Source organism: Hipposideros armiger, unplaced genomic scaffold (assembly GCF_001890085.2).
Source record: "Hipposideros armiger isolate ML-2016 unplaced genomic scaffold, ASM189008v1 scaffold_361, whole genome shotgun sequence".
Classification (NCBI taxonomy): domain Eukaryota; kingdom Metazoa; phylum Chordata; class Mammalia; order Chiroptera; family Hipposideridae; genus Hipposideros; species Hipposideros armiger.
The window spans coordinates 107,947-131,652 of NW_017731711.1; the positions used below are offsets into that span (position 1 = coordinate 107,947).

General features: G+C 37.3%; 1 protein-coding gene across 1 annotated transcript in view; it reads right to left on the bottom strand.

Moving 5' to 3' along the window:
* Window positions 1-23,706, bottom strand: part of LOC109392984 (guanylate-binding protein 6-like) — a 35,402-nt gene that overhangs the window by 10,267 nt on the left and 1,429 nt on the right. The window contains 5 exon segments of the mRNA XM_019661773.1: window positions 2,493-2,738; window positions 14,415-14,611; window positions 14,801-14,910; window positions 16,199-16,326; window positions 17,339-17,534. Of these exon segments, the coding sequence (XP_019517318.1) occupies window positions 2,493-2,738; window positions 14,415-14,611; window positions 14,801-14,910; window positions 16,199-16,326; window positions 17,339-17,528 (871 nt within the window). The 5' untranslated portion in view covers window positions 17,529-17,534.

Genomic DNA, 23,706 nt, shown 5'->3' on the forward strand with positions numbered 1-23,706 from the left:
AGGGTTTGTTGATTTTGTTTATCTTTTCAAAAAACCAACTCTTGGTTTCATTGATCTTTTGTACTGTTCTTTTGATCTATTTCATTTATTTCTGCTCTGGTCTTTATTATTTCCTTTCTTCTATTCCCTTAGGGCTGTTTTGTTGTTCTTTTTTCAGTTCCCTTAGGGGTAAAGATAGTCTGTTTATTTGAGATTCTTTTTGTTTCTTTAGATAGGCCTGCATTTCTATGAATTTCCTTCTTAGGACTGCTTTGGCAGCATCCCATAGATTTTGGGCTGTTGTGTTTTCATTGTCATTTGTCTTGAGATAGCTTTTGATTTCCTCCTTGATCTCAGTTTTGACCCACTCGCTATTTAGTAGAATGTTATTCAGCCTCCATGTATTTGTGTGCTTCCCAGGTTTCTTTTTATAATTGATTTCTAGTTTCATAGCATTGTGGTCAGAGAAGCTGCTTGATATGATTTCAGTCTTCTTAAATTTACTGAGATTTGTTTTGTGTCTTAACATGTGGTCTATCTTGGAAAATGTCCCATGTGCACTTGAGAAGAATGTATACTCTGTTGCTGGGGGTGAAATGCTCTAAAAATATCAATTAAATTCAGCTGGTCTAAAGTGTCATTTAAGGCCACTGTTTCTGTGTTGATTTTCTGACTGGAGGGTGTGTCCCTTGGGGACAATGGGGTGTTACAGTTCCCTACTACAATATTGTTACTGTTGATCTCTGTCTTTATGTCTGTCAAAATCTGTTTTATATATTTAGAAGCTCCTGTGTTGGGTGCATAGATGTTTACTAAGGTTATGTCCTCTTGTTGGATCAATCCTTTTATTGTTACGTAATGCCCTTCTTTGTCTTTTATTGTAGCCGTCATTTTATAGTCTATTTTGTTTGAAGTAAGTATTGCTATGACAGCCATTTTCTCATTTTCATTTGCATGAAATACCTCATTCCATCCCTTTACTTTCAGTCTGTGTGTGTCTTTTGATCTGAGACGAGCCTCTTGTAAACAGCATATGCATGGGTCCTATTTTCTTATCCACTTAGCCACTCTGTGTCTTTTGATTGGAGCATTTAGCCCATTCACATTAAAGTGATTATTGATAGGTGCATATTTATTGCCATTTTTGTTAGTTGTATTTCTGATTTTTCTAGGTTAGCTGTTTTCCCCTTTCTTCTGTTTAAAAAAAGCCCTTTTAACATTTCCTGCAATGCTGGCTCGGTGGTAATGAATTCCTTAAGTTTATGCTTTTCTGAGAAGCTCTTTATCCCTCTTTTAATTTTAAATACTAGCCATGCTGGGTAGAGCAATCTTGGTTGTAGGCCTTTATTTTGCATCACTTTGAATATTTCCTGCCACTCCCTTCTGGCCTGCAGAGTTTGTATAGAAAAGTCAGCTGTTAGTCTTATAGGAGTTCCTTTGTATGTAACCTGCTGTCTTTCTCTTGCTGCTTTTAGGATTCTGTCTCTTTGTCTTTAACCTTTGCCATTTTTACTATGATGTGTCTTGGTCTGGACCTGTTTGGGTTCAGCTTGTTTGGAACTCTCTGCACTTCCTGGGCTTGTATGTCAATTTCCTTCACCAGGGTAGGGAAGTTCTCAGTCATTATTACTTCAAATACATTCTTGATCCCTTGCTTCTTTTCTTCTCCTTCTGGTATTCCTATCATGTTTTGTTGTTGCTCTTGATGTTGTCCCACTGGTCTCCTAAACTATTTCATTGTTTTTTATTGTTTTTTTCTTTTTGCTGTTCCAACTGGGTGATTTCTGCTATTTTGTCTTCTAAATCGCTGATCTGATCCTCTGCTTCATCTAATCTACTGGTGACTCTTTTGAGTGTGTACTTCATTTCAGTTATGGTTTTCTTTCATTCTAACTGGTTGTTTTTTATGATTTCTCTATCCTTCTTTATGTCCTCCCTAAGTTCCTTAAACATTCTTATCATCAGTGTTCTAAACTCTGTCTCTGAAAGGTTGGATACCTCTGTTTCATTTAGTTCCATTTCTAGAGGTTTCTTCTGATCTTTCACTTGGGATGAGTTTCTCTGTTTCTTCATTCTGGCTGTCGCTCTGTGATTGCTAGATAGGTCACCAGACTTGACGTGGCCTCCTCTTTCAGTCCTTCATTTAGAGATTCTGTTCATCTAGTGTTTGGGGAACTTCTGAGGTTGAATGTTGTATAAGTTATTTGTAATTTTGGTGTGATCCTGGGAGGCAGTTGGCACAGCGTCTGTCTATTCTGCCATCTTACTGGCAGTTGGGTTTTCTTCTTAAATGAGAGAGCCCAAGATGTCAATGATAATACTTGGAGTTTGGGAAAGGAATTTGTTAATCCCATGACAAGAGATAATTACTAAAATATATAAATATTTCTTTATGGGCATGACATAATTCATTCTTTAACATAAAATGAAACAAAACCACTGAAGAACACATATTACAATAGTCAACACATATTAGACAACTCAGAAATATGGTTTTTGAAAAGGAAACTCACGATTCCCAGTGACCTTGACTCCTTCTCTGAGGGTTTTGGTCTTCGCATGGGTGAAGATATAACAACAGAAATTATCTGATTGTTTCCGGAAGTTAGGATCCAGTTGGCTTTCCAAAATATCCTCAACATGGGCTAGAAGCTCCGTATCTTTTGTTGGCCGGTCAAAGACAAAACACTTCCGTTTGGGAAAAAAATGCCTGATACATTCCCTGAGTATGTTGGAACTTTGCGCTTTCGGATTTATACCTGGGGAATAGGAGAAACACAGTTATACTTAGCACAGTCTTAGGACAAGACAACTAAAGATTTTTATGACTGGGGATTTTCGATACTTTGAGTCATCTATGTTCATAGAGCACCTTTAACATTTCTGTACAAATTGCTAATCAAACTCATATGAATGATGTTGCGTCCCGCACGACATGAGCAGTGGGAGAACAAGAGGGGGCGGTGAAGGGTTAAGAAATAAAAGAAACAGCAGTCAAGAGTTAAATGAGCATGGGGCCAAGGGTCTCCACCCTCGTGGACTAAGAGCCCTGAATCGTGCCGGCACACCACTTTTATTTCTCCACCTACCCAGGAGTAGCATTGTTTTCTTCACAGTCTGTGAGTCTCATTCCTGAGAACTCGCTCAAACCAGATTACCCATGCCTGCAAGCTGCTATTACTTAGAATCCACCCACAGGGATAAAACATGCTCTGCCTTCACACACCCTATACACAAACGACCCCAGGAAGATAAGATTATTGTGCTGAGGACAGACAGTATCACACCATCAGGTCACGTCCCAAGCAGGTTGAGGGAAGGAATGTAGCTACAGAGGTAGGAAACCTCCAGTCTTTTGGGGGGGTGAGTGAGGGCTCATGCCCACCTCCATCAACCCTGAGATTTCTCCTAATGGCCTCCAACTGACCGTGCCTGTCTTAAGTTGTTCCTCCCACGAGGAATCTTACCCGTCATTGACTAACCGGCCATCCTTTGGAGCCAAACAGGGAGACACAAGGAGTATGAGCAGTGTCCTCAAAAGGGTAAGTTTAGGCTTAAGCACAGGGGACAGATGGCTGGACAGCTGCATGGCAACAGAATGACATATTACTGGAGAAAAATTTTAGGAAACATCTGCCCCAGAAAATAAACGTATGGCTGGTATCCACAGAACAAACAATGATGCCTGCTTTTTTAGATATTTATCAAATGAATGATTTAACTAGTGATGATCAAATATCAATTTCTGGTCTACTCCAACCCATGTTGGAAGTAAATTTAGGAACAAAATGAAGAGGAGCTATGAACAAAGATAATGGAGTAATGATTAATAGGATATATGGTACCTTTTTCAGTTAAGGAAAACTTCATTGATTGAATTCACATACTATAAATAAGACTAGTGATTTATTTTTTACACCTGAAAATAAATGAATACATAAATACATACATACATACATACATACATACATACATACATACATACATAAAAAGAGTGGCTATTTTTTGTAGAAATTCTAAAGACTCAATCTTACCTAAATATAATTTGAAAAATTCACCATTACTCCATAAACACATTGGTTTTGTGATGTATTTTACCAACTTAAATGCAACTCATTAAAATAATTTAACATAAAATTATAAAACAGTGAATGAATGTGTTAGAATAAAGGGATGATATGAGAAGGAAAGAAAAATGAAGAATCTGGCTGTTATCATAAATAATAAAAAGTTACTCCAGTTCAAGATGGCCATGTAGGAAGACCGTCACCCCACAGATATACTGAAACTACAGCTTTGTAAGGAACAATTTCCTCCAGGGGGGAACAAAAACAACAACAAAAAAAAAAACTAAAAACTGGTGGAGCAATCCACTCACATCAGGTAAAGGAGAGGAAATCCACATTGAAGTGGGTAGGAAAAGCTGAGATACAATCTTGCTACAAACCCCATCCTTGGCAGCAACCCATAGTTGGGAGAGAACTCAAAACCTGGAGCTTCTCCTGAGAAATGAAGGGTTTGTACCCCACATCAGGAACCCCAAATTTTAAGATTTTAAGATTGGCACTTGAGAAATGCGTCCCCAAACATCTGGCTTTGAAAAGCAATGGGTCTCATACCCAAGAGACCGATGGGGCTGTGGTGAGCTGAGAAATGCCTCTTAAAGGGCTTGCATGCAGACTCCCAGCCCCAGAGCTCAGTGCAGAAACAACCCTTGGGAAAGACTTTATGTGACAAAGAATTCTTTGCTAATTTCACAGCATTGGTCTGAGGGGCAAGGACCTGCTAAGATACTCTCTGGAGACGGAAGCTGGTAGGTGCCATCTTCCCACTCTCACTCTATCTTGCTAAACAGAGTGGGTGCCCTCATTTTTTTCATTTATTTTTCTTTCTTTTATTTTCTTTTCATTTGTTCTTTTTCCAGTCGATGCCATCTTTGCACTTCCACTCTGCCTCTCTCCAGCCAGTGGACACTATCTTTGCATTCTCCCTCTGCTGTGCTCTAGAGTACTATTATTTCCAGGAGGGGAACTTCTAAATGTGTTTGATATCCTGGTTTTTATGCTTGGTGATCCACTTTTTGTGGCTTCCATCCAGGGTGCTGCCTATGATTGCTGGGCTTTGGAGGTCAGGGGGAAGGGTTTATGTTACTGGGTCCCATTGGGCTGTAATAATCAGAGACAGTTCTTGGCAAACTACCACTCCTGGGACACTGCACAGATAGACTGAAACACACCACCAGCCTTTCTGAAAAAAAGAGTCTTATTTACTTGTTCAGGCACTTTGGCTTTAAGGACAGGCTTCTGGTTTGGCACACTTTTAGGGGACTACGGAGGTGCTTTCAAGGAATGGAGGCTGGTGGACACAATCTTTACACAATTCCTCTCCCTTATTCCAGTTCACTGTTATCTTCCAGAAAGGAGCTTATAATCTTGTCTGGTGCCCTGAATTTTGTGGCTGCTGCCAGGGGACACCTCTACATGTCCTGGGTCTGGTGGCCAGTGGCGTTTACACTTGTGGATCCCATAGGACTGTAACTAATAGAGAAAGAGTTTTTAAACAGCTACCACCCCCAGGGCACAGCCAAACCAGTAGCTCATTCTTTCTGAGAAAAAGGCTTATTCGCTTACCTTTATAGCTGCAGTCTGAGGGGCAGGTTTCTAATTAAACAAACTTGTAAGGGCTGACTGTAATCCTCTCCAGAGACCCCAGAAGGCAGAATCTATATCCACGCTATTTCTATTTGACACTCCAGAGTGCCAGCATCTCCTAGAAGGGAGTTCTTATATGTCAGATGCCTCAGTTTTTAAATTTTGTGCACTGGTTTTTGTGGCTGTCACCCTGGGGATAACCCTTGATTGCCTGGACCCAGTGGCTGGGGCTTCGTGTTCCTGGATACCATGGGGCTGTACAAATCAAATCAGAGAGACAGTTTGTGGCAGGCTACCACACCCAAGACATTGTATGGACAGTAGATTGAAATACACCCCGTCTTTCTGAAATAAGAATCCCACTTGCTTGTTTTGGAGCTTTGGTCATAAGGACTGGCTTCAGGTTGGGTATCATCTAGTGGTTCTAGAAATGCTCTCAGAGAACATAGGTTGGGGGATATCATCTTTGTGGTCTTGCTCTGCTTCACTGAAGTTCACCAGCATCTCCCAGGTAGAAACTCATCCATTGGTCTGGAACCCCAACTCTTGTGACTGCTATCCAGGAGACACCTACAGATCACCTGGTTCTGGGGGCCTGTGGGGCGTATGTTTTCAGTCTCACAAGACTGTATATATTTGCATTTAAAAAAATCTGCTGCCTGGGGGTCTGACTTCCAGTGACCCTGAATCTAGGTGCTAAATGAGATCTCCCCTTTGGGACACTATTAAAAACAAAAATAAGCTGCTTGGACAATCACAAAGGTTTGAGAGATAACCAACAGCTAGGGCAGGGTTGAATGATAAGGTTCATCTTCTACACAAGACCAATACTTCAAGAACAGGAGAGGTGGTGGTTTCGTCGAATGCATAGAGAACAATACAGACAATCAAGCAAGATGAACAAAACAGGAATATGTTCCAAATGTGATAACAAGCTAAAACCTCAGGAAAAAAGAAACCTAATGAACTGGAAATAAGTAATTGACCCAATAAAGTGTTCAAAGTAGTGGTCATAAAAATGCTCACCAAATGACAGAAAAATGGATGAACACTGAGAACTTCAACAAAGAGATAGAAAATATAAGAAGTGCCAAACAGAAGTCATAGAGCTGAAGAATATTATAACTAAACTGAAAAATACACTAGAAATGTTCAATAGCAGACTAGATGAAGCAGAAGAAAAGTTGAGTGAATTTAAAGACAGGCAGAGGAACTCACCCACTCAGAGCAGCAAAAAGTAAATAGAGAAGGATCCAACACGATGGCAGAGGAAGACCTTGAACACACCTCTTCCCATGGACACAGAAAATATGCACCTACATATATGTGGACTGACAAATAAGTTTGCAAACTTGGAACCATGAGCTTACATTGGCAGCACTGTAGGAATATGTTCCAAATAAAAGAACAAGAAAAAATAGAGAAAATTAATTTGCTTGATAAAAAATTCCAACTAATGGTCATAAGGATGCTCACTGAACTTGGGAGAAGAATGGAGGAACTCTGTGAGAATTTCAACAAAGAGTTAGAAAATATAGTACAGAACCATTCACAGCTGAAGAATACAATAATTGAAATGCAGACTACACTAGAGGGAATTAAAAGCATATTAGACATTATAGAACTGATTAGTGACCCAGAAGACAGAATTGTGGAAATCACCATTCTGAATCACAAATTGGAAGCAAAAGAAAAAAGAATTTTTAAAAATGAGGATAATTTCTAGGACCTGTGGAACAATGTCAAGTGCACTAATATTCATACTATAAGAATTCTAGAAGAGAAAGGGACAGAAAGCTTAGTTGAAAACATAATGTCTGAAAACTTCCCTAACATGGGGAAGGAAACAGACATCCAGGTACAGGAAGCACAGAGTTCCAAATGAGATGAACCAAAAGAACCCACACCAAGACATTATAGTTAAAATGGAAACCGTTAGGGATAAAGAGACAATCTTGTAGGCAGCAAAAAGGAAGCTAGTCACATACAAGGAACCCCCCATATAGCTATCTGCTGATTTTTTAGCAGCAACTCCATGGGCCAGAAAGGGGTGGCCAGATATATTTAAGCTGCTGAAAGGAAAGAACCTACAATTCAGAATAATCTATCTGGCAAGATTATCCTTCTGGATTGAAGGAAAGATAAAGAGCTTCCCAGGCTAGCAAAAAATAAAAGAGTTCATCACCACTAAACCAGCTTTACAAGAAATGTTAAAGGGTCTTCTTTATGCATGGAAAAAAAGGCCACAACCAGAAATAAGAAAACGCAGGGGAAAAAATATCACTGGTAAGGTAAATACATAATATATGCAGTGAATCAACCACTTAAAAAGCTAATGTGAAGTTTAAAAGACAAAATTAACTATAACTACAACAAATAGGGGAAACACAAAACAAAAAAAATATATAAAACATGAGGTCAAAAACACAGGGGAGGGAGGAGTAAAAATGTAGTACTTTTAGAATGTATCTGAATATTAATGCCTATAAGCTTAAAATAGACTGCTTTAGGTTAAGTCAATACCTCATGATAACCACATACCAAAAATCTACAAGCAATATACAGAAAGAGAAAGAGAGAAAAGAGAGAGAGAGAGAGAGAGGAATCCAAACAAAACACTAAAGAATACCAGCAAATCAAAACAAGAGATCAAGAAAAGAAGAAAGGAACAGAAAAGAACAAAACAATTAACAAAATGGCAATAAGCACATACTTATCAATTATCACTTTAAATTTAAATGGACTAAATGTTCTAAGCAAAAGAAATGGATGGCATAATGAATAAAAAACCAAAACCTATCTATTAATAGATTCTGCCTTCCAGAGACTCACTTTCGGAGGCATAGCAGGTTACACTAGGAGGCATAGCAGGTTATATAACTTGCTTAAAGTTACACATCTAACAAATGGCAAGGGAGTCAGCAGCATCAAATCTACATTTCATATTGGCATATAGCCTAGGAAAACTTCCGGAAGAGGAGACGGGTGTAAATTTTGAAGTATTTGTACATGTTGTCCAGGTTTGGATGTTATCTGTAAGGAAAAGCCCCAAGTAAACATGCAAATGCATAGAAGCACCAGGAGATTGTGGGTTTGTACAACTGCACATAATTCTGACTGGCTGAAACCTAGAGCATGCGTAAAGAAGTAGTGTTGGGAGAGGGACTGGAGAGAGTTATGGAGAGTCACAAGAGAATCAATTTAGATTGAAAGACACACACAGACTGAAAATGAAGGGATGGAAAAAGATATTGCATGCAAATAGAAATGAAAAAATTGCTGGGATAGCAATATTCATGCCAGACAAAATAGGCTTTAAAACAAAGAAAGTAGAAAGAGACAAAGACATTACATAATGATAAAGGAGTCAATCCCAAATGAGAATATAACAATTGTAAATATCTATGCACACAACTCAAGAGCACCCATATGTAAAGCAAACAGTAATGGACATAAAGCCAGAAATTAACGTTAATACAATAATAGTTAGGGATTTTAATACCCTACTAAATTCAATGGATAGATCATCCAGTCAGAAAGTTAATAAGAAAATAATGGCTTAAATGACACATTAGACTAGAATGACTAAATAGACATTTTTATAGACATTTAATAGACATTTAATAGACATGAAGAGACATTTCTCCAAAGAAGACATAGAAATGGCCAATGGACATATGAAGATGCTCAACATCTCTGATAATTAGGGAAATGCAAATCAAAACTACAATGAGATATCACTTCACACCAGTCAGAATGGCTATTATCAAAAAGACAACAAACAAATAAAAATTAAAAAAAAAAACAACAAATGAAAGTACTGGCAAGGATGTGGAGAAAAGGGAACTCTAATGCACTGTTGGTGGGACTGCAAATTGGTATGGCCACTGTGGAAAACAGTATGGAGTTTCCTTAGAAAAAACTAAAGATACATCTATCATACAACACAACAATCCCACTCCTGGGTATTTATTTCATGAAAACAAAAAAAATCTAATTGACAAAAGATGTATATACACCCCTATGTTTATTGCAGCACTACATATATAGCTCAGCAATAAATAAGAATGAAATCTTGCCATTGTGACATCATGGATGGACCTAAAGTATATTATGTTCACAATAAGTCAGACAGAGAAAGACAAATGCCATATGGTTTCATGTATATGGGGCTCCAAAAAACAAAAAACAAAAGGAAAAAGACTCATAGAAACAGAGATCAAACTGATGGTTGCCAGAGGGGAGTGGATAGGGAGAGTGAGAAGAAAGGTGAAGGGGAATATAGTTAATAATACCCTGATAAGTTTACATGGTGATAGATTATTACTAGACTTAGTGAGGTGATCATATTGTAAGGTATATAAATGTTGAGTCACTATATTGTACACCTGAAACAAATATAACATTGTATACTAACTGTACTTAAATTTTAAAATGGAACTCTAAAAAGAAAAACTAATAAAGCCTGAAGTTAATAGAAGGAAGTATATAAGAAAGATCACAGAAAAAATAAATGAAAAAGAGAGTGAAAAGACAGTAGAAAAGATCAGAGAAACTAAGAGCTGGTTCTTTGAAAGATAAACAAAATTGACAAACCTTTAGCTAGCTAGCAAGATAGATAGAAGATAGATAGATAGATAGATAGATAGATAGATAGATAGATAGATAGATAGATACAGAAATCAAATAAATAAACTCAGAAATGAAAAGATGACAGAACTGAAACCATTGAAATACAAAGGATCATAAGATACTACTAAAAATAGTTATATGACAACAAATTAGACATCCTGAAAGAAATAATAAATTTCTAAGAACATACAACCTTCTAACTGAATCATGAACAAATAAAAAATCTGAATATACCAAGTATGAGTAAGAAGATTGAATTGGTAATTTAAAAACAAACAAACAAAAACAAAAAAAACCTTCCAAAACAAAACATGACCAGACTGTTTCACTGGTGAATTCTACTAAATATTCAAATAACAATCCTTCTCTAACTCTTCTGAAAAATAGAAGAGAAGGAAACATCTCCAAACTCATTTTACAAGGCCAATATTAATTACCCTGATACCAAAACCACATAAAGAGACCACAAGAAAAGAAAATTACAAGCCAATATCTGAGATGAACATGGATGCAAAAACTCTCAACAAAATACTAGCAAACTGAATTCAACAATACATTAAAGGGGTCATACATCACAACCAAGTGGGATTTATTCCAGGAATGCAAGGATGCTTCAACATCTGCATGTCAATTAACATGATACTCCACATTAACAAAATGAAGGGTAAAAATCACATGATTTCATAGATGCAGAAAAAACATTTGACAAAACACAGCATTCATTTATGATAAAAATTCTCAACAATGTGGGTATAGAGGGAACATATCTCAATATAATAAAAGCCATGTATAACAACCCCACAGCTAACATACTCAAATGTGAAAAAGCTTAAAACTTTTCATGTAAGATCAGGAACAAGACAAAGATGCTCACTCTCACCATTTTTATTCAACATAGCACTGTAAATTCTAGCCAGAGTATTTAAGTAAGCAATAGAAATAAAGGATACACAAATTAAAAAAAAAGAAGTAAAAATGGGATTATTTACATATGACATAATCCATAACAAACTCTAATGGCTCCACTAAAACACTGTTACAAGTAATTAATCAATTCAGTTAAATTGCAGGATACAAAATCAATGAACAGAAATCTGTTGCATTTCTATACACTAATAAAAAGCTATCATAAAGAAAAACTAAGAAAGCAATTGCATTTACGATTTCATCAAAAATAATAAAATACTTCATAATATATTTACCCAAAGAGTTGAAAGACTACACTGAAAACTATAAGACATTAAAGAGAGAAATTGAGGAAGACAAAAATAAATGGGAAGATATTCCATGCTCATGGATTGGAAGAATTAATATTACAGTATTTGTACTACCCCATGCAATTTACAGATTCAATGCAATTCCTATTAAAATTCCAATGACATGTTTCACAGAAATAGAACAAACAATCCTAAATTTGTATGAAACCACAAAAGACCCTGAATAGCCAAAGCTATATTGAATAAAAAGAACAAAGGTAGAGGCAAACACACTCCTTGGTTTCAAACTATTACAAAGATATTACAAAGTTATGGTAATCAAAACAGTTGGTACTTGCATATAAACAGACACACGGGTAAAAGAAACAGAATAAAGAGCCCAGAAATAAACCCATACATATCCGGTCAATTGATTTTAGACAAAGGAGGCAAGAATATACAATGGGGACAGGACAGTCTCTTAAATAAATAGTGTTGGGAAAACTGGTAAGCTACATGCAAAAAGAATAAAACTGGACCACTATCTTACACTATACACAAAAAATTAACTCAAAATGAATTAAAGACTCAAGTGTAAAACCTGAAACCATAAAACTCCTAAAAGAAAACATAGGCTGTATGTTCCTTGACATGGGTCTTGACAAAGAATTTTGGATTTGACACCAAAAACAAAGGCAACAAAAGAAAAAATATACCAGGGAAGGCCTACATCAATCTAAAAAATTTTCTGACTAGCAAAGGAAACCACCAACAAAATAAAAATGCAGCCTATGAAATGAGAGAAAATATTTGCAAACCATATATCTGATAAGGTATTAATATTCAAAAAAATAAAAAGAACTCATACAACTCAGTAGCGAAAAAACAATGTGATTTTAAAAAGTGGGCAGAAAATCTGAATAGACATTTTTTCCAAAGAAGACTTACAGATGGCTAACAAGTATATAAAAATATGCTCAATGTAAGTAATCATTAGGGATATGCAAAGCAAAACTACAGTGAGATATCACCTCACACCTATTGAAAGGCTATTATAAAAAAACACAAGAAATAACAAGTGTTGGTAAGGATGTGGAGAAAAGGGAACCATTGTGCATTGTTGGTGGATAAATTGGTACAGCTACTATGGAAAACAGTATGGAGGGTCTTCAAAAAATCATTGCATCATTATTTACAATAGCCAAGACATGGAAACAACTCAAGTGTCTACTATTGGATGAACAGATAAAGAAAATGTGGACTATTATTCAGCCATAAAAAATAATGAAATCTTGCCTTTGTGACAACATGGATTGACCTAGAGGCCATTATGCTAAGTGCAATAAGGCAGACAGAGAAAGGCAAATACTGTATAATCTCACCTATATGTGGAATGTAATAAAAAAACATTTTTTTTAAATAACAAAAAACAAGCTAAACTCATATTTAGGAGAAGAGGGACTGTGAAATGGGAAAAGGGAACAAAAGGTACAAACTTCCAGTTATAAAATAAATAAGTCATGGGGATGTAATATACAGCATTGGACATAATAATATATATTGCATATTTCAAAGTTGCTAAAAGAGTAGATCTTACAAGTTTTCATCATCACAAGAAAGAAATTCTGTAACTATGTATGTTGATAAATGTTAGCTAGGCTTATGATCATTTCACTATATATTTATATATGCATATATGTATATACTGGGGTGCCAAAAAAATGTATACAAAAGGACACTGGTCAGTGTTGCTCAAGCAGTAGTTCACTGTAACTAGAAGTGTCTGGATGCTGATGGTAACCACTTTGAGCACCTCTTATAATTGCAGAGATCAAACGTGACTTGTATTCATCTTTTGTTATCAGTATATACTGAGTATTACAATTTTTTTTGAAGATTTTTATTGGGGAATTGGGGGAAGGGGAACAGACAAGTTGCTGTCATTTTGTTCTTCAGTCTAGTTGTGGAGGACGTTGCTTCACTGGCCCAAGTTGGCACCATCATTGGGCTCTTCCCGGGCGAGGCAGATCAGTCGCTGGCTTCTGGACCGCTGCTCACAGGGGCTGCTGCCCACTCACGCTGGCTGCTGGCCACACATGGTAGCCCATGGCAACCCACTGCAGCAGGGGCTGCAGCCTTCACCATCCTGGGCGACTCACGGCAGCCCAGCTCCAGGTCCAGCCGCTGTTCAGCATCTTAGCTGTAGAGGGCAGTGCCACTGGCCCTCATATGTGGGATCCGAACCGGGGCCCTCTGGCATCCCAAGCCAGCTCTTAACCAATGGGCCACTCGGCCGGCCCTGAGTATTACAATTTTAATAAAGTTTTCCTTTCTTAAAATATGTATACATTTTTTGGGACCCTCTGTATATAATCATTATGTTGTACAGGTGAAACTAATATAATGCTGTATGTCAATTATATCTCAGTTAAAAAAAAGAAATAATGAAAACATTTGCACTGATAGTAGATCATTAGGTCTATTTAAGGTGTAAATTTCACTTTTTGTAAAAGATCCAGCTATCCATGCACTAGAAATTTATTTCCTTCCATGAGAAGAGTAAGAACTGAGGGAAATATGTACTTGATTATGATTTTATGCCTAACAATTATATAGTTCATTGTTTTTGTCAACACAAAATGGGAGGAACATAACAAGGAAAACAAGTGTGTGTTCTATGGATCAGTTTTAGCATCCATTGTATTTGGATGTTAAGGTACAAATTAGCTTAAGAGAAATTTAGTTTTGAATAGCTTCACGCTACATTAACCTCACTCTCCTTGGGTGAGCTTAACTATAGTCACTAGAACTTATCAACGAATAACCTAAACCCCAGTAACCGTTTGTATGAGGCTCGATGTAGTCTCAAATACAATGCAACCCCAGAGATGATTGGCAGTGCTTGGTACCTCCCACCCCCAAAGGACCATCCACTACCCAGGCCATCCTCTGATACCTGGAATCAGCTTCAAGGCATTCTCCAGGTACTCATCTTCAGTGATGCAGAGACCGTTTAACTTCAGCTCCAGGGTGAAATCTCGTACAGTCCAGATAAAATCTGGAAAGAAACTCACAAACTCTGTGGAATCTTCTACCCTATTCGGCACAGGAGAGGACTTTGCCCTGATGAGTTCTGTGAGCTCTGCCACATAACTAGGACCTAGCTAAGGAAAAGGAACTTCCTACCCACATTCCTACATTTCCCTCATAAAAAATGTATTATAAACATTGTCTTTTGCCCCAAGTGCTCACTGCTCCACCAAAGACTACTCAGCCACAAGAAAGGGGAATGCGATTTGGCCCCCAGGCCCATCAATTTCTGAATAAAACTGGGAAGGATACTGCAGTTTCTCCAAGGCATCGTGGTGGATGGTCCCCATGCTGTTGTAGACAAACATGCTGCTCAGAAGCACGGCCAGCGCAAAGATCCACGCGTCATTCTTAGGATCCCCCTAGAAAATGCATGAGAGAAAACACCAGTCTTCTCTTCAGAAACTCACTCAGTTACTTGTTCAATCATTTTCATTTGTTATTTCAGATCGTATAATGTTGGTTAAAAAAAAACAAAACACCTTGAAAGCAGAATTAACGACAAGTCTCAGCTTTAATAATTACATTGGCAATTCTTGTGACCTCAGTTACCTCATATGAAAGAATTGTAATAAGACTTTCCTCAAAGTGCCCTTTTTTTCTAAATGGGATTTAGATAAATGTGTAAAAAAAAGTGGTGTGCTCTTTGAGCAATTAGTTGTTCATAAGTGACACCACATGTTCATTTGACAAAAAGTGAGCTACAGAATATATACTATGCTAGTCACAATTGAATACTCAAAATAAAGCCAATTTAATATTTATAGACTGCTACTAATTGTTATATATTTTTCTTAGTTATAGGGAAGCAATAATAAATATGATAATTGTTACACTTAAGATGACTATCTTATGGTGTTTACAAACATTTGAAAAACAAATGCAAGGAAGATGACAATGTGTTTACAAGGTTACATATTAATAGTGAATCTTAGCAGTGAAAACAATAGTCAATATATCCAATAAAAATAATGAATCTGTCAGAGTGGAACAAAATATACCAGCATTAGAGAAAGTGTGTGTGTGTGTGTGTGTGTGTGTGTGTGAGAGAGAGAGAGAGAGAGAGAGAGAGAGAGGAGAGAAATGAAACATCCCTACAAATTTAGTGCTGGATATTAAAGGATGTATAAAATGTGTACTTGAAGAAATGAAAGAAGTATACAAAATAGAAAGACCTGCAGAAGCAGAAAGAGAGTTAGAAGGCAATAAGTAGAGTTACGTGGTCTGACTGACACAGAGCAGAAGGTAGGCACAGAAAATAAAGCTCAAAAGCAAGGTCCTGTGCAGGACAATGAAGAGCCTTGAAGACAGGCAAAATGTTTTTGTGTTGCCTAAGTTATTACAGAAGCCAGCATGTAGTCATAGTATAAACTGTAAACTCAGCTTTATATTCAGTTCTCAATAAAGGTTTACTAAAATGGATGAAATTATTCACTTCACTGCTCAGAAATAAAAGATCGTATCTAAATAAACTACATTATCTGATCTTACCTAGAAGTGAATTTTAAAGAGACCAAAGTATGCCTCATTTGACATAGTTGAATTTTAATATTTCAGGAATAGATCACAACAGTTAAATTGCAAAGGATCATGAAAAGATAAGGAGAAAATCCAGGATGAAAAGGATCTGTGTGTGACTCACTGCCTTACCTTTTCCACATCCCCAAGGCCCTCAGTGTCCAGAAGGACCAGGGTGTGACTCGGCTTGGAGGGGTGAGGCACACACCACATCCAGATGCCCTTGGTTTCAGACTGCACCGTGGAGCCCAGAGGGAAACCTGACAGGAAAGGGAGAAAGCAACATAAAGTGACAAGAGATAGTCCAAGAAGCCCATGGGCTACAAAATTAGATGTTCGGAGTTATAATCGCCCTCCGATACAGCAGGGTACTTTCTCCATCTCAAGGATGTCCAACTTTGTGTATCATCGAACCACTCATACCTTTAGCAGCCATAGTCTTTCACATAAGTGTAGCTTATTCATAATGCTAATTCCATTTCCCAATGTAAGAAAAAATCTGTCCGTGTCTATGTGGCCTACCAACACACTCGATGAGAGAATGGACATGCTACACCAAAGAAAGCTTTGATTTTTAACTGTTCAACAATGACTCCCTAAAGAAGGTAAGTTAGTTGAATGTATTGTAATTAGATCAAGACCTTTCAATAGTCTGAAGAATAAACAAGACAATATATTCAATAGTTATTTTTTAAGTACCCATTATGTTTTAGGCATTGGGGATATGATCAAAGCTCAGGAGAAACAACAGTGGTTAAAAGAGACAGAAATACCTGCCCTTTGGAGTCTTGTAGCCAATGAGTGCTAAGACTCTGAAAATTTATAACCAGTTATGAGCCAGCCAGGTGAAATCTGGTCTTAATGGATAGGAGTGTGGGGAGACAGGAATAGGTAAAAATAAACATACTTTTCTAAACCCTCAAAAGATTGTGGCTGCATCTCACTTCTCACTTGTTTGGAAGATGCTGTGAATCACAACTAATTTACGGGATCCCAGCAACATATTATCACTTTGTATTTATGCTAGTTTTTTCCTATGTTAAGGAAAAACAGAACTTCTGAAAGCCCTCCATAGAACCAAAATAAGAAAAAGTGTTGACATGAGGTTGATGCTACTTCTATATTCTCATTTTCTGCCCATGAAACTCAGTAAGTGGTCCTCTATTTTTATTATGACAAATTTAATATGCCTAGTGTCAGATTCTTTGTAGGGATTCCAGTTGAGATTCAGCTGGAGACAAGCAAATAGCCCGTGTCACAGACTTTACTCACCACACTTTTCTCTTGCAAGACAGTTCATCAAGTAGGATTTTCCTGTACGATACAGCCCGACGATGGCCACAACCACCACAGGTTGAGAAATCCTGTAAAGAATCCTTAGGGCTTTCTGGTTCACTGAAAACTGCTCATTCTTGTTTTCCACCAAACACACTGGAGCCAACATGATGGGTCCAGATGCCATGGTAAACTGCAAACCCAAAGGAATCTTTCAGTAGAAAGAAGATCACAAATTCATTCTCTGAATCAAGCTTAATCAAAGTATGTGCACATCAGCACTTTTATATAAAAGCACTCCGTACTTGTCTATGACACAAAATGTAGGAATGCATTAGCCGACCACAAGAGGGCTTCCTCCATCATAATCTCTGATGATGGTAGTGATGAAACAGCAGATAGGACCAGCCTCCAAAGTTTCACCTCCATAATAAAAATAAAATTCAATCAATGCTTATTATGCATTGAGAGCCTACCTTGTGCTGAGCTCTGTGACACATGCATTACATAATGGACCTCATGGGTATTTATAAGAACCTCGCAAGTTTGGGGTTATTATGCCCACTTTGCATATGTAGTAGATGAAGTTCAGGAAGACCGAGGGATATGCTCAAATTTGTATATGAAAAAGTAGTAGATCCTGAAGTTGAAACCAGGGAACTTTGTGTCACCATGCCATGCTTTGCAATCACTTATCTGGCAGAATAATCTTTCTCAGCAACATTGATTACCCACTATACTCCAAGATCAGCAACGTATAGGAACTTTCTGTTGACTCTTCTATATCAACAATACATTCTTTAATGTATTAGTATAACAAGATGGGTTGCTCTTAATTCGGCAGAGTCAGGGCCCTCATTCCACGTACCACTCAGTAGTCGCTAGACCAGGCTCTTTCTTTGCAAAATCAGTTTTTCATCAATGGCGCCAGGTCACCTAGTATTTTTTGAATGGTATACATTCTGTTTTCACTCCTTGACATCCAGTCCTATCAATATTATCCTTAATTTATTTAAATGCATTGGATGACATCTATTATGTGCCTGAAACTGTGCTTGCTTCCTGGGATAAAATTATTTACTATGGCCCCTGCCCTCAAAGTAGTACTAAAGTAACTGTATCAGTTAGAGTTAGGTTTTGTTGTGAAAAATAGAAAAAAAAATGGCTCATAAGCAATTTAAAAATATTACTCTCTTTCATATGATAAGTTCCACAACTGGCAGGATAGATTTGCCTTAAAGGATTGGTACCCAGGAGCCTAACTCATATCATATGCTCAGTCAACTGTAAGTGGCAGCCCAAGGTGTAAGATACTGTGCCATCAAGTTTGTAATAAGCACATTGGAGAAGCATAGGCCCCTACTTTAAGAACTGACTCTGGGTGGTGAACACACAATGTGATATATAGATGATGAATTACAGAATTGTACACTTCAAACCTATGTAACTTTACTGACTATAAACTAATTAATAATAATAATAAAAAAAGAACTTATCTCTTCTACTTACAAACAACAGATTTTAAGTTATCTCATTACCATATCCAGCCACAGGGGAATCACCATGAAGTCCGGGAAAACATGTACACAGAAAATAAGCAGGCGTTCTATTAGGATAGGAGAGGGGAGAATAGATATGAGGAAACAGCTACCAGTGTTTACCAGTAACCACCTCAAACTAGGAAGATGACAGATAAACTCCACTTGGACATAGAGAGTCATGGAGTATAATTATTTTAATATGCTGCTCAATTCAGTTTGCTTATATTTTGTTGATGAATTTTGTATCAATATTCATCAGGGATATCGATCTGTAGTTTTCCTTTCTTGTAGTGTCTTTGTGTGCCTTTACTATCAGCATAATACTGGGCTCATAAACTGAGTTATAAAGTGTTTCTTGGGCCGGTGAGTGGCGCGATGGTTAAGAACTGGCTTGGGATGCCAGAGGGCCCCGGTTCGGATCCCACATATGAGGGCCAGTGACACTGTCCTCTACTTGTCTGTTCCCCTTCCCCCAATTCCCCAGCCCTGTTCCCATCCCCGCAATTCCCCAATAAAAAATCTTAAAAAAAAAAAAAGTGTTTCTTCCTCTTCGATTGTTTTAAAATTTGAGAAGCATTGGTGTTCTTCAAATGCTGCAGAACTCACCAGTAAAGCCATCAGGTTGTTTTATTCTGCCAGGAAAAAATTGATTATTGATTGAACTCCTTACCAATTGTAGGTCAATAATAATTTTCTTTGTGATTTAGTCTTGGTAGATTTTGTCTTTCTAGGAATTTACCCAGCTCATCTAGGTTACCTAATTTGTTGGTGTGCAGTTGTTCATAGTACTTTCTTATAATCCTTTTCTTTCTAAAATAGAAAAAATTAGTAACTTCCCCACTTTCATTTCTGATTTCAATATTTATGTCTTCTCTCTCTTTTTTCTTAATCAGTCTAGCTAAAGCTCTGTTAATTTAGTTGATCATTTCAAATACCAATTTCTAGTTTCATTGATTTTCTCTATTGTTTTTCTATGCTCTATTTCATTTATTTCTACCCTAATCTTTATTACTTACTTCCTTTTGGTATCTTCAGGTTCAGTTTGTTCACCTTTCTAAGTTCTTTAGATAAGAAAAAAGTTAGATTTTTTTTTTAAGATCTTATTGGGGAATTGGGGGAGGGAACAGCGTTGGGGGATTGGGGGAAGGGGAACAGACAAGTTGCTGTTCTTTTGTTCTTCAGTCCAGTTGTGGATGATATCGCTTCACTGGCCCATGTTGGTATTGTGATCACTGCGCTCTTCCCAGCTGAGGCAGATCTGTTGCAGGCCCTTTGACTGGCAGCTCACGCCGGCTGCCAGCCACTCACAGTAGCTTACAGATGTCCACTGCAGCCCCACTGCAGCCTACACTGGCTTCAGCGACTCATGGCAGTCCACCTCCAGGTGGAGCTATTGTTCACCATCTTAGCTGTAGAGGGTGCAGCATCACTGGCCCATGTGGGATCTGAACCAGCGGCCCTGCTGCTCAGAGTTTGAGCTCCCAAGCCAACTCTTAACTTACGAGCCACACAGCTGGCCCAAAACTTAGATTTTTAATTTGAGATCTTTTTTTTTTCATGTAAGCATTTAATACCTATAAATTTCCTCTTAGCACTGCTTTCGTGGTGTCCCATAAGTTTTAATATTTTGTGTTATCATTACCATTTGTCTCTAAGTATTTTTCAGTTTCCCTTGTGATTTCTTCCTTGATCTATTGGTCATTTAAGAGTGCGCTGTTTAATTTCCACAAATTAAACATGGAAAGTTAACATTCCAGTTTTACTTCTGTTATTGATTTCTAACTTCCTCCATTGTGGTCAGAGAAGGCAGTTTGTATGATATCTATCTTTTTATACCAATTAAGACTTAATTTGTGGGTAACATATGGTCTATCCTGAAAAATGTCCCATATGCACTTGAGAAGAACATGTATGCTGCCTTTATTTGCAGAGGGTCCTGTTTGATCTAGTTGGTTTACTTCATTGTTCAATTCTCCATTACTTTACTTATCTTCTCTCTGATTTTTCTATCCATGATTGACTGTGGGATATTGAACTCTCTAACTATTTTGGTAAAACTGTTTATTTTCATTTCAGTTTTGTGAATTTTTGCTTTGTAAGTTTTCATGGTCGGTTAGGTACATAAATGCTTATAATTATTATACCTTTCTCAATATCTATGTTGAACCTTTTAATAATATATAATGTCCTTCTGTGTCTCTTATAACTTTTCTATTTTAAATTTGTATGATATTAGTATAGCCACCTATGCTCTCTTTTTGTTACTATTTTCATGAAATATTTTTACCCATAATTTCTCTTACAGCATATTTGTGTCTTTGGATTTAAAGTAAGTCTTGTAGATAGCATATAGTGAATCATGTTTTTTTAAAGTAAATTCTGCCAATTTCTAGCTTTTGATTGTAGGATTTAATCCATTTACATTTAGAGTAATTACTGATAAAGAGCGATTATATCTATCATTTTGCTATTTGTTTTCTATATGTCTTGTAGTTTTTCATCCTTCATTGACTGCACTACTATCTTCTTTTATGTTTAGTTGACTTTTTATACTAAAAGGTTTTGATTCTCTAATCATTTCCTTTTGTATATATTTAAGACCTATTTTCTTTGTGGTTACCATGGGGATTATATTTAACATCCTAAAATTATCACACTTTAATTTGAATTTCTACCAATTTAACTTGAATAATATAAAAACACTGCTCTTTTACAGCTTTGTTCTCACCCCTGTCAGTAGTTGATGGCACAAAACGCCATCCTTATACATTGTGTCCAAAAATGTAAACTAATCATTTTAAAGCATTAATCTCTTAAAATATATATAAAACAAAATGTGAATTTGCAAATCAAAGCTAAAATAATACTAGATTGTAGGCTACTTTTTAAGTTGGCTTCTTAAATATAGTTGAAAACAAAAAGTGACAGACTTGTTGCAATAATACTAGCTGTTATAATTGGCCATATATTGACCTTTAATGAAATATTTATTTATTCTTTTGGTGCACCTGCTGTGAAGCAAATGGACAGTGAAGGGTCCTGAGGAAAATCTCAGCTATTCCCAGCTCTAAACACTGGCTTTTTCCTTGGGCATTTTCATGTGCATAGCTCAGGGACCAAAATAACCAAAGACAGATCTGTCGTCCAGCCACAGACTGACAAAAGAAGAGGGTCTTTACTATAAGTAAGACTGGGGTAACCATAAATGCTTGGCCCTTTCCTTTCAAAAATCCACCTATGCCCTGATGGCTTCCGAGGCTAATTCACTCAACAGCCCACAGTTTGGTCCTGGTGGAAACTCCATCTAGTAATTATGTTTCAGAGAAACTGTGAGGAAAGAGACACAAAATAAGTAACAAAAAGAAACACTAGAATCAACAGCTCTTGCTAGGGGTCCCCAACAACCATTTTCAACCTAACGGTGATATTCATCACCTGTGTCTCTCTGAAAACTTTGGCTGTGCTTTGGCAGTCTCTGAGTTTAGTCCTTTCCTGCTACATTCTTGGCATAGTATGTATAGGCTATGCCTTGCAATGAAAAATTCATGTATTTTTGGTTCTGTCCTTCAATGAATGTCTACGAGGACCAAAGTGCTCCCAATGCTGTGAGGAACTCTGGCTGGATGTTGCCGCCACAGCACACTCACATTCACACTCTACTGTATAATGCACTAGAGTGGCTCTACCCAATGCTGGGGTCATCATCACCAAGAAGCAGTCATCACCTCATCCTAGTCCTCTCCCAAGTCCTAAGGCTTAACCAGCTATTAATCAGGCAGTGAGACTGATGCTGAGGGAAGAACTGGCACTAGAATGACCACAGGAACACAAGCCATGAATTGTTAAGCCACAGATTTCATGCATCTCTTCTGTCTCATGGTCCTAGTTGTTGAGAATAGCTATAGAATATGACAAGTATTCATCAAAACGTGAGTTTTTAAATTGCTAATTTGGTTTGACATATAACAGACCAATGAAATGCAATATCTATAGAACCATTTATGATAATCAAGGGACAGAAGGAGTTGTAGGTTCCAGAAGGGAAACGGTTTTTGATTTTTCTCGTTTTTTAGAAGTCATCAAAATCGTTTGGCCACAAAATGTAAGAATATTCCCGTGTGAAGGAAAATCAAGTCACTGGGAGGTTGATTTGTTTTTCAAAATAGAAATGTACATCAAAATCAAGAAATGGAGTGTATTTTAAGCTAATAAAAAGTATACATTAATAAAAATGTCATTGAAAAATAACAAGAAAATCTCTCAATTTCTGCACTCTCCATGTTCTAAAATATCCATGTGGAAAGACCCAGAACCGAACTTTGCCCTCAAGTGGGCCTGCTAACTTCATCAGGTAAAAGAAAAAAACACTTATTTACTGGCAAGTACTGAGTTGCTCCTTCCCAATTTTCAACGTACAAGAAAGAAGCTTCCCCAGGTGTCCGAAGGAAGCCTGGGTCTGAGCAGTGATTTACAGCCAATGAGTGTTTCCAACCTTTGAGGGTGCAACTGCGGGTAGAAGTGAGGCACCATCTTTAGGCAGCCCATTTGTTTCCGGCTGCCATTTATTGTTTTCCCCTCCAATAAATAAAGGCAGCCAGGGCCGTCTCTCTCTGAGCCAAGTCTGCTGATGATACTATTGAAAAGAAAAGAAAAGAAAAGAAAAGAAAAGAAAAGAAAAGAAAAGAAAAGAAAAGAAAAGAAAAGAAAAGAAAAGAAAAGCCTGTGTAAGAAGTGAAAGGTGAATCTAATTCAATATGGAGCCAGGGTTGAGAACCAGTGATAAATCAATCCTAATGCAAATTACAGTGAGGAACACTGAGCTCA